We start from the raw sequence: 11,901 nt of genomic DNA, 5'->3' as shown, positions 1-11,901 counted from the left end.
CAGGTGAACACCGAGGTATTTATACTCCTCCACCACCTCCACTTCTTCTCTCATGATAGACTTGATGATGATTTGACTTATTCCTGTTTCTCTTAAAATCTACAATCATCTCCTTTGTTTTAGTCACGTTCAAAATGAGATGATTGTTTCCACACCATGTCACAAAGAGGTCCACCACCTTCCTGTACTCAGCTTGAAATGATTTGCACACTGATGACACTTCCTCAAAGGTTTGAAAAACAGAATCCACTTTGTTCCTGTCTCTACAGGATTTGTTTTCGGACTAGACTGCAAGATGGAAGCAAACTGCTGCTGCCAGTAAACGAACCAACTGGTCTTCTGCTGCTGGTTTTATCCACTCCACCATGTTGTACCGCTGTAGCTTTTGGTCATGATGTACCTGACCTTTTGGGTTTAAAACAGGCACCTTCTATTAATCATTTATTAGTTACTAGTTATCGCCAGGGGATCGTTTTGTACCTGCTTTGACAACCAACAATTTTTTTTCAACAATATTTTTATTGCTTTTTTTTCACATAAAACATACACACTTCAGAGATATTTACTGAATTAGTAACCCATATGGGTGAGAAAAGAATGAACAAAGAAAAAAGCCAGACCATAATTCCTGGTGGTATTGGCAATCTATTTTACATTTAATTGTGCTTTGGAAACAGCAACATGTCATACTTACAAAATAGGAATATAGAAGTTAACTATAGATCTCTTTTAATATCTAATAAGGCCAATTGTTAAGAGTAATTAAACAAGGGTCCAGAACCTTTATTTATTTTACACTGCCAGACACAGTGAAACAACGTGCCTTTGCTTTCCATACATTTTGTACATATATCCAGAATATTACTTTCATCTGTTCAGTCCCACTGGCGTCACATCTACCCTCAAAAACAATTTGTATTGTATTCATTTTAATCGTATGTTTATGGTCTTAAGAATGAGCATCGACACAAGCCCTTTCCCAGTTGTAGTCGTATATTTTACTCTGTAGATCCTATTTCCAAGTCGGTTATTTAAATGATGAGCTGTCATATGATTTAGATATCAAAAAACTATAAAGCTCAGCAATCATCCCGTCACCATATCTTCCAGTAAAGATTTTGGTGGTTTTCTGACTACGTTACTTTGGTTCCTTTGAATAAAACTTCTAAGTTTGAGATACTTAAAACATTTATTTTGTGAAGAATAAATTTTGCTTTTAATTCTTCAAAGGACATCAATGTATCAGAACCACGTGAGATCTTGGATCTTTTTTAGTCCCTTATAATAACCATAACCCAAGATCTGCTCTTCCTCATTCAAAATTCTGATTGCCCCATATTGGCTGTACTGAGATAATGAATCTGTCTTAAGTATTTTTTATTTCATATCATATTTTTATAATTTGCTTTACTATGGGAGATTTTTTCAAAGCTGAATATAAGTTTAGAGGAAGAGGTAATTCTAATTCATCGGTTTCCATTTCGGTCCAATGACGAAGATTTGCATTTGAAAAATAAAACGTGATGGTCCTCAGCTGAGCAGCCCAGTAATACAGCTTTAAATCAGAACATTTTAAACCTCTCGGTCAAACTGTAAATAAAATAAGGTCAAACTAAATCATGCCCACCTGTTCTTTAATATCATCCTGACCAATATCTTTTAGAAAAGCAGTCTAGAGGTGCCAAGGACATATTTTGAAACAAATAGAGAGGTTTGGGTAAAATATTTAATTTTAAGATATTTATTCTCCCTGTTGTTATTTGTTGTGGCATCTAACGATGAACTAACTCCATTAATTCAGTAATTACAGGTTCAGTCTCTGGTAACGAAATGTAGTTATATCACTTTGATAAATAATACTAACCAGCAGGGGTCGGTCAACAGTTATTTTGGCTTTTATCAGGAGACAAAAGGCCCAGACGGAGATCATAACTCAAATAAAGAGGACAGAGTAAAGTAGAAAGTTTTCAGATAAATCATACAATATGCATGGAGTTTGCGGTGTCAAGTACGTGTGACTGTGTTTTGCCCTTGTGGGTTCCACGTAACCGTTACAAACAAAAAAGTTTAAAAATCGAGTACAGCCATTTTAAGCCAATGTAAATTACATTTCTCTGTTTTATTTACAGTCTATGGTAACGAAATTTACTTAATTACTTTGATACATTTTATCAGGGGTCATAGTCTGAGTCAAAAGGCCTGAACAGATCCGAAATCAAATAAATGGGAACAGAATAAAGAAAAAAGGTTTCAGATGAAATCATTCAATCTGATTAATTCATTCTTCAGATTTGAGCATCAGTGATGGAGTGACAACCTGCCCTGGACCCAATGACCATTTATTAATCAGTGGATTGCTACGTACCTGTTTTAAGATCTGACACTTTTCCCTGGTTCTACACAAGGGAACGAAATGGCTAGTTCACAGGTGAAAAAATGTAGAAGTAGAAACAGAGGAAATATTATGTAGATAAATCATAATAGTTATGAGTCACATTCCCTCTGCTTGTCAAACAAAAAAAGATCTTTCTGTTAAGTCTCCTTTATATCCTAAGGATTATTACCACACACATGTGCAGTCAGTTTATATCTGCTGCTGAATAATTTACCACACAGTTCACAAAGATATGGTTTTTCACCTGTATGAGTTCTGATGTGCTTAGTCAAACTTGATGGTTTGGAGAACTTTTTTCCACAGGTCAGACATGAGAAACGTGTCTCACATGTATGAGTTCTCATGTGACTAATCAAACTACTACTGTTAATGAAAGATTTATCACACAACTCACAAGAGTACGGCTTCTCTCCTGTGTGAGTTCTCATGTGTTCATTCAGAGAAGAGTTCCTAGTGAAACCTTTTCCACAGGTCAAACATGAGAAAGGATTATCACCTGTATGAGTTCTCATGTGCACTGTTAACATTTGTCGAGTACTGAAACTTTTGCCACATACTTCACATAAAGGTAACTTCTTTTTATTCATAATTAGCTTTGAGTTGTCCACATTGTCACCTTGTTTTCTGTTTTTTTTGCGTCTTCTCTTCGGCAAATTACTACCGTTAACGAAAGGCTTATTATACATTTTACAAGCATGGGGCTTCTCACCTGTGTGACTTCTCATGTGTGCAGTCAAGTTATGTTTCCTTAGGTAACTTTTTCCACAGGTCAAACATGAGAAAAGCTTCTCACCTGTATGAGTTCTCATGTGCACTGTTAACATTTGTTGAGTAGAGAAACATTTTCCACATACTTCACATAGAGGTAACTTCTTTTTATTCCTATTTAGTTTTGAGTTGTCCACATTGTCACCTTGTTTCCTGGGTTTTTTGCTCTCTGTCTTCAGCTCTTTCGCATTATTTAATCTGGAGTCTTGCTGAGTGTTTCCTTGTTGATGTTGGTTTTTATCTTCAGGGCGGGTTGAACAGAGCAGATGATTCTTGATAGTTTCTGGTTCACTGGAGTCTTTTTGATCAGTAGGAGTCAGAATAAAGGAATCAGTCTCCTGCTTCACTAAAAGCTGTCCTTCATCCTGAAAGATCCAGAGTTGAACTTGTTCTTCTTTAATTGGCAAAGGTTCTGTTTCTTCTTTTATCTCAATCATCTGCTTGGTTTCCAATTCCTTCTGTTCTTTTCTAATCTGTACAGGTTCTGGTTCCTCCTTTGTCTCCATCATCTGCTGCACATCTGGTCCATTGTGGAATATTTCATTATTAGCAGGAGTCATCATAGAGGTGTTGGTCTCCTGCTTCACTAAAAGCTGCCCGTAGTCCTGAAACATGCACAGTTCCACCCATTTTTTATTAATTGATTGAGGTTCTGGTTCCTCTTTTGTCTCAGTCATCTGCTGTGGTTCCTCCTGTTCCTCTTTTAATTCTCCAATGTCTGATATAAATTGATCCAGAACAGAGTTCCTCTCTTTGGTTATGAGATATTGACCAGCAGCAACCTCCCATGTAGTAACAGACATGATCCTGTAGAAGACCTGAGGGAATGAAGAACAGTAGAACAATGTTAACAGTTTTTATTTTTATTTATTTATTACAGGAAATGTACACAAGTTTCTTTTATAATTAGCCATGAGTTTTTTTAAAAACAGGCGCCCTCGGGTAGTACAGAAAAATAAATATTCCACACAGAGCAGAGTATGAAGGTTCAATTAGTAGGGTAAGAGCACAGTTTTGCTCAAAATATTGAAATGCACACAACATTATGGGTGACATACCAGAGTTCAAAAGAGGACAAATTGTTGGTGCACGTCTTGCTGGTGCATCTGTGACCAAGACAGCAAGTCTTTGTGATGTATCAAGAGCCACGGTATCCAGGGTAATGTCAGCATACCTCCAAGAAGGACGAACCACATCCAATAGGATTAACTGTGGACGCAAGAGGAAGCTGTCTGAAAGGGATGTTCTGGTGCTAACCCGGATTGTATCCAAAAAACATAAAACCACGGCTGCCCAAATCACGGCAGAATTAAATGTGCACCTCAACTCTCCTGTTTCCACCAGAACTGTCCATCAGGAGCTCCACAGGGTCAATATACACGGCCGGGCTGCTATAGCCAAACCTTTGGTCACTCATGCCAATGCCAAACGTTGGTTTCAATGGTGCAAGGAGCGCAAATCTTGGGCTGTGGACAATGTGAAACATGTATTGTTCTCTGATGAGTCCACCTTTACTGTTTTCTCCACATCCAGGAGAGTTACGGTGTGGAGAATCCCCAAAGAAGCGTACCACCCAGACTGTTGCATGCCCAGAGTGAAGCATGGGGGTGGATCAGTGATGGTTTGGGCTGCCATATCATGGCATTCCCTTGGCCCAATACTTGTGCTAGATGGGCGCGTCACTGCCAAGGACTACCGAACCATTCTAGAGGACCATGTGCATCCAATGGTTCAAACATTGTATCCTGAAGGCGGTGCCGTGTATCAGGATGACAATGCACCAAGCGTCCAGGATGAGAATCAGTGCCTCCAAGTCCAAGGGAAAAACGGAGCGGGAGATCGACAGACGGATTGTGATGCGGGCGCTGTACCGGTTTGTCGTAGTGAAGAGAGAGCTGAGTCAAAAAGCGAAGCTCTCGATTTACCCGCCAATCTACATTCCTACCCTCTTCTGCGTCATGAGCTTTGGGTCATGACTGAAAGAACGAGATCCCGGATACAAGCGGCCGAAATGAGCTTCTTCCGTTAAGTGTCTGGGCTCTCCCTTAGAGATAGGGTGAGGAGCTCGGCCATCCAGGAGGGACTCGGAGTAGAGCCGCTGCTTCTCCACGTCAAGAGGAGCCAGTTGAGGTGGCTCGGGCATCTGGTTAGGATGCCTCCTGGACGCCTCCCTGGTGAGGTGTTCTGGGCACGTCCCACCGAGAGGAGGCCCAGAGGAAGACCCAGGACACGCTGGAGGGAACATGTTTCTCGGCTGGTCTGGGAACGCCTTGAGATTCCCCTGGACGAGTTGGTCCAAGTGGCTGGGGAGAAAGAAGTCTGGGTCTGCTTAGGCTGCTGCCCCTGCGACCCGACCCTAGATAAGCAGAAGACAATGGATGGATGGATGAATAAAGCTGCTGTAGGTAATGAAAAAATGAGGTGGAATGCAACTGTTTCCCGAATCAGAAGCTGCAATCAGAAGCCAACTTCAGTTTCGTGAGAAGTAGTACGTGTACGGCTAATTAAATGTTGCATAAATAAGAAAAACAGTAACAGTAAAGACGTTTTACTACTATTTATGCGTGTAGCAACCATCTTGAATGCAGAAGTTAGGGAATGGCCGTGTTGCCGAGACTTTCTGACTTTCGCGCGCGTTTCAGCTAAATTTCCAACTCGGAGGACCGAAAATCCGACCTCCGAGAACAAATGAACGCAGCATTAACATACCTGTAGGTTCTGATCTGATCTGGGTTTTCCAGCTGATATCCAGCAGTCTGAGCTGATGATCGATCTCTTCCTCCTAATGAACGATGTTTCTGAATATTTCTCCAGCAGCAGCAGTTAGTCGCTCTCTGATCAATTCTCTCAGATGATGAACCGAAGATGTTGTTACTGCAGACTCTGAAATATTCAGCTCACACAGCAAAAACCGACGATAAACAGAAGAAAACCTGGAAGCTAACGATGCTAGCGCCTTGTTGTTTACTTCCGCCGGAAGTCTCACACGGAAATCTGGAAACATGCTTTTTTTTTTTCTTTTTTTTTTCAAAATAAACTTTATTAAGAAATACAATTCAATACAAGATGATACAGAACAATGTTAACAAATGCCGCCAGGGAGCTACAGTCGTTCAGAGGTAGAATCCCAGAAAATCAGGCTACAAAAATATATTGAAGAGAACACATAAATTAAAAGTCTTAATAGCTTTAACATTAGTAGAATGTCTAATAGTTTTAATATATTGTTTGACCTCATTTTTCAAAAATGATAAAGAGTGGTTTTTGATTATTATACCAGCATTTGCGAATATGCCATTTGTATAAGTATATAATGATAAAAAAAAAATAGCTTTTTCTTTGCAGAGGTATAGCTGAGAAAGCCAAACAACACATGTTCAAAGCAAAGGGAAAGATGTGGTTCTATACAAGAAGAAATTAGGAAGCAAATAACTTTCCAGAATTTGGTGGAAATGGAGCAAAGCCAAAATAAATCAAAAACGTCTTCCGGGTGTCCTTCACAAAAAGAGCAATTTACATTTATATCTGTCTTGAAACGCAGGTAAGAAAACCTTTGATAGGTGAAATCTGTGAATTAATTGAAAGGAAACTTCTTTAACCTTGTTATTTATCATGTAACTAGCAGGTAACTTCCAAATATTTTTCCAGACAAGATTATTAATCAGGACGTTCCCGTAAGATACCACATATGGAATTGACACAACATCTTTCTGAAACAATAAGTGTATATGATGTTGGAATTATGATTATCGATTAATTAATATTTATCAAGAATTATAATTAACAATCATAATTTGACAAAATTAATTTCTTAACCAAAATCCTCATTTATGAATTGAGACTGGAGATGTCTTTTGGTGTTGTAATTGTAGCTCAACGACTTTGATAATTACAACCGTTAAATACTCAGTAATAATTGATAACTATTACCAGAGATGTCACTGTTTAATCAACCATTTCTGTTGAAACGTGGGGAACTTTCAACCTTATTTTGACTGACGAATCACTCTTGCACAAAATAAACACAAAACGCCTTCTCTTATCTATGTGAACATTTATTAAATCACAGCCTGATACAATCCGCTCTTCCGATTCAATGATCTTCACCTACTCAAACATGCAAAGTTCTACACAAAAAGGGGGTAAAATATCTAACTAAACAAAATAAAGCAAACAGCAGTGGGGTCAAACCAGCACTTATGGCAAAATAAAAGGGGAATATGGTTGAACGAAGCTTTGGGTGCACCCCTCCCAAAGTGTAACTCATTGAAATGCACAGTCATAAAACATCCCCCAACTCTGGGCGGGGGTGAGCACACAAAGAGTTATAAAACTTTTGGCGGCAAGCTAGTAAGCAGTAAAGTTAAAGACAAAAAAATTGATGATTTTCATCATAAGGTTATTATAACAGTTCAGTTTCACAGCACACCTACGCACAGGTATTTGCACGGTAAAGACACACTTGCGAGACACGGCGGTTTCCGAAAGTACCAGCAAGTTTCAAAATAATGGCAAGCACATACAATTCATAACACATTAGACTCTAAATGGCGACTCTAATCACACTAAAATTTCCTTTCTATCCTGCCCACACTATCCTTAATAAAGAAATAAAGGAAAAATAAAAAAAGATGGGTTTTACTTTGTTGGAGTCTTCCTTCTGAGCAGAGAGAGAGAGAGAGGGCGGGAAAGTTGGAAGTTAAATGTGCATCCACAGTTAACTTCGAGAAGAGCGGTCAATCTTCGTCCTTTGGCCTCCTTGGCAAAAAGGAAAAATATGATCTGACCGTCGATTAGAACCGAGCAAGGAGGGAAAGTTGCTTCTCCTTGAAACTCTGTGGTTTTGGTTACGTGTTAAATTCACGTCTTCGATCGGCAAAGTGAAATTTCTGGCCTTCTTATTCCAGAAACCTCGTTCATGAATTTTTTGTTGGCCAACGAATGAGAATAAATGAAATCCACTTGGGACTCTTCTCCAGAAATTGATGCGTTCCAGTTGCTGGTCCGGCTTCCAGCGTTAAAAGCAAAGCTTCTTTCAAATATTCCTTTCTATATTGCCTCCTGTGACGTCAGACCTCATTTCAGCCGCAGTGGCTTTGTTGGACAGACTATCCTGCGGTACAAAATGGCCGATGACGTTGGAATGGCATTGTGGCGCCCAGCAACGTGCAAATGGTCCAATATTCGCAAACAAGTGGTCCAACAATGACGATTGATATTGCGCGATGAAGAGAAACAAATTTGTCTAATTTCAAGTTTGGTTGGATCAGTGGGTAATAGTGTTGGATTTTGTTTTGCTGTATTTTTAAAAAACATATTTACTCCAGCAGGGATTGCATTTCTAACATTATTATATTCATTAGTGAGAATTACAATATTATATTTTAAGAAGAATTCTTGATATGTCATTAAAGAACCATCGGAGTTAAACAACTGATGAACCAAGATTATGTTGTGAGTAAACCATAAGGATAGAATAAGGATAAACTTTATTTCTATAGCACATTTCACAGACACAGAGTCACAAAGTGCTTCACAGTAATCAAAAATTAAATAGCATCTTGTCAATATCTTCTGAGACGTTTTGGTTAACATAGAGAGATAGGGCAGCGTATGTAAGACCGGATATTCCCTCAGTTTTGGTTAGCAAAGTTCTATCTTTTAATGACAAATCTCTTTGTAGCCATTGATTAAATTTTTTGGGGGTATGGTCAATAATTAAGTTAAAATTTATATTGCATCTGGCCTCACCGTCTTTAGTAATGACTATTCCTAAGTAATAGATTATTTTACAGGTATATTACAGATCAAAGGAATGTCACAAGATTTAAGAGCAAATATTTCACATTTCTTTATGTTCAAGCAGAGTCCAGATGCAGCAGAAAAGGTATTTATCAGGTCGATGGCTAGAGGTATCTGAGACAGGTTTTTTTAGAAACAATGTTGTGTCATCAGCCAATTGGCTGATGATAACTTCGTTGCCTGCTATAGAGATACCTTTTAAAGGACCCAGTTTAATAGAAGGCAACAGTCCATGCTTTGGCTGCTGTCAGCAAAATATCCCTCGGGAGAACCATCGAAATATATAAATGTGCAGTGCAGTATGACTTGAGGTATGCTAAACACTTGAGGAGAATGTGAATTTGTACATATGCATATCTATATGTATGCTTATCCAATATTTTTGACAGTCTCTTTTGTGAATGCTTTATCAATTGCTATCTTCTACCTCAGTGAGAAACTGCTGATGGCTCATCATGACCACGAGTCTGAGTAAGGAGGCAATGCAATGAGTGATCAGACACATGAGCAACTTCAGAAGAGCTTTGGACTGTAAATAAGGTTAAATGTTTATATCATTGTACATTGAGGGTTAAGGGTTTCTAAGATTGTTTTTTTTTGTGTTTTTTTTAGGAAACCAGTTTTCATTCAAGAGTTTCAATAATCTACTTATGGATTCCCATAAATTTCTTAACTCCTGTATGGACTGACTGACGTTCTTTCAGCATTTACACAGTACCTTTGTGAACTATATTTTTTCTTGTCATCTGCAATTAAAACCGTTTAGATTTCTATAAATAATGAAATCTGTGACATGACATTGTGTGTTTTCGATATGTCAGGATTTGTCTGTTAGGCTTGTGTTTGTTTACTTACCTTCTTTGCTCATCCAAGTGCTTTTCTGTTCATCTTGGTTTCATTTCATTCTTTCTGTTTAGTTTATCCTACTTTGTGTGTTAGATGTATTTAGTTACAGCCTGATAGATCTGGTCTCCTCTTGTTTATGTTCTTTATTCATTGTTTACTTGTGTTCTGGTCACCTCCATGCTCTCCATGTTCATCATGTTAATTAGTCATTCTCCCTCTGTAAAGTTTAGGTTCCCTGGTCCCAATCTGTCTCATATTCACCTGATTAGTTCCTCTACCAGATTATTGGTTCACACTCCACTTCCCTCAATATTTAAGTTCTCTGCTTTTCATTGTTCTCCACCTGGATTCTCTCCATATCTCCCTAGTTCCTCATCTCAGTGTTCTTACCGGTTACCCTGCCTGTGTACAGGTCCTTCTCAAAATATTAGCATATTGTGATAAAGTTCATTATTTTCTATAATGTCATGATGAAAATTTAACATTCATATATTTTAGATTCATTGCACACTAACTGAAATATTTCAGGTCTTTTATTGTCTTAATACGGATGATTTTGGCATACAGCTCATAAAAACCCAAAATTCCTATCTCACAAAATTAGCATATTTCATCCGACCAATAAAAGAAAAGTGTTTTTAATACAAAAAACGTCAACCTTCAAATAATCATGTACAGTTATGCACTCAATACTTGGTCGGGAATCCTTTGGCAGAAATGACTGCTTCAATGCGGCGTGGCATGGAGGCAATCAGCCTGTGGCACTGCTGAGGTCTTATGGAGGTCCAGGATGCTTCGATAGCGGCCTTTAGCTCATCCAGAGTGTTGGGTCTTGAGTCTCTCAACGTTCTCTTCACAATATCCCACAGATTCTCTATGGGGTTCAGGTCAGGAGAGTTGGCAGGCCAATTGAACACAGTGATACCATGGTCAGTAAACCATTTACCAGTGGTTTTGGCACTGTGAGCAGGTGCCAGGTCGTGCTGAAAAATGAAATCTTCATCTCCATAAAGCTTTTCAGCAGATGGAAGCATGAAGTGCTCCAAAATCTCCTGATAGCTAGCTGCATTGACCCTGCCCTTGATAAAACACAGTGGACCAACACCAGCAGCTGACACGGCACCCCAGACCATCACTGACTGTGGGTACTTGACACTGGACTTCTGGCATTTTGGCATTTCCTTCTCCCCAGTCTTCCTCCAGACTCTGGCACCTTGATTTCCGAATGACATGCAGAATTTGCTTTCATCCGAAAAAAGTACTTTGGACCACTGAGCAACAGTCCAGTGCTGCTTCTCTGTAGCCCAGGTCAGGCGCTTCTGCCGCTGTTTCTGGTTCAAAAGTGGCTTGACCTGGGGAATGCGGCACCTGTAGCCCATTTCCTGCACACGCCTGTGCACGGTGGCTCTGGATGTTTCTACTCCAGACTCAGTCCACTGCTTCCGCAGGTCCCCCAAGGTCTGGAATCGGCCCTTCTCCACAATCTTCCTCAGGGTCCGGTCACCTCTTCTCGTTGTGCAGCGTTTTCTGCCACACTTTTTCCTTCCCACAGACTTCCCACTGAGGTGCCTTGATACAGCACTCTGGGAACAGCCTATTCGTTCAGAAATGTCTTTGTGTGTCTTACCCTCTTGCTTGAGGGTGTCAATAGTGGCCTTCTGGACAGCAGTCAGGTCGGCAGTCTTACCCATGATTGGGGTTTTGAGTGATGAACCAGGCTGGGAGTTTTAAAGGCCTCAGGAATCTTTTGCAGATGTTTAGAGTTAACTCGTTGATTCAGATGATTAGGTTCATAGCTCGTTTAGAGACCCTTTTAATGATATGCTAATTTTGTGAGATAGGAATTTTGGGTTTTCATGAGCTGTATGCCAAAATCATCCGTATTAAGACAATAAAAGACCTGAAATATTTCAGTTAGTGTGCAATGAATCTAAAATATATGAATGTTAAATTTTCATCATGACATTATGGAAAATAATGAACTTTATCACAATATGCTAGTATTTTGAGAAGGACCTGTAGACTAAACAGGATTGGCAAAACAAAAAAAAAGCAAAAAAAGCTTTTCTAAATATATATATATATATATA

The 11,901-nt window shown here is 39.2% G+C and overlaps 1 protein-coding gene across 2 annotated transcripts in view; it reads right to left on the bottom strand.

Moving 5' to 3' along the window:
• Positions 1-499: 499 nt before the first annotated feature.
• Positions 500-11,901, bottom strand: part of LOC124873762 (zinc finger protein 287-like) — a 32,295-nt gene continuing 20,893 nt past the window's right edge. The window contains exons 1-2 of one of the 2 annotated variants that reach the window (XM_047374700.1): positions 5,873-6,147; positions 500-3,981 (exon numbers count right to left, since the gene is read on the bottom strand). In XM_047374700.1, the coding sequence (XP_047230656.1) occupies positions 2,551-3,966 (1,416 nt within the window). In that variant the 5' untranslated portion in view covers positions 3,967-3,981; positions 5,873-6,147 and the 3' untranslated portion in view covers positions 500-2,550. Of the gene's footprint in view, positions 3,982-5,872; positions 6,148-11,901 lie in introns of those variants that run through there. The other variant, XM_047374701.1, reaches the window with a different exon arrangement.

The sequence above is a fragment of the Girardinichthys multiradiatus genome, chromosome 9 (assembly GCF_021462225.1).
Source record: "Girardinichthys multiradiatus isolate DD_20200921_A chromosome 9, DD_fGirMul_XY1, whole genome shotgun sequence".
NCBI classification, from domain to species: domain Eukaryota; kingdom Metazoa; phylum Chordata; class Actinopteri; order Cyprinodontiformes; family Goodeidae; genus Girardinichthys; species Girardinichthys multiradiatus.
Note: the sequence above shows the minus strand (reverse complement) of the source record. Positions and strands in the feature narration are given on the sequence as shown.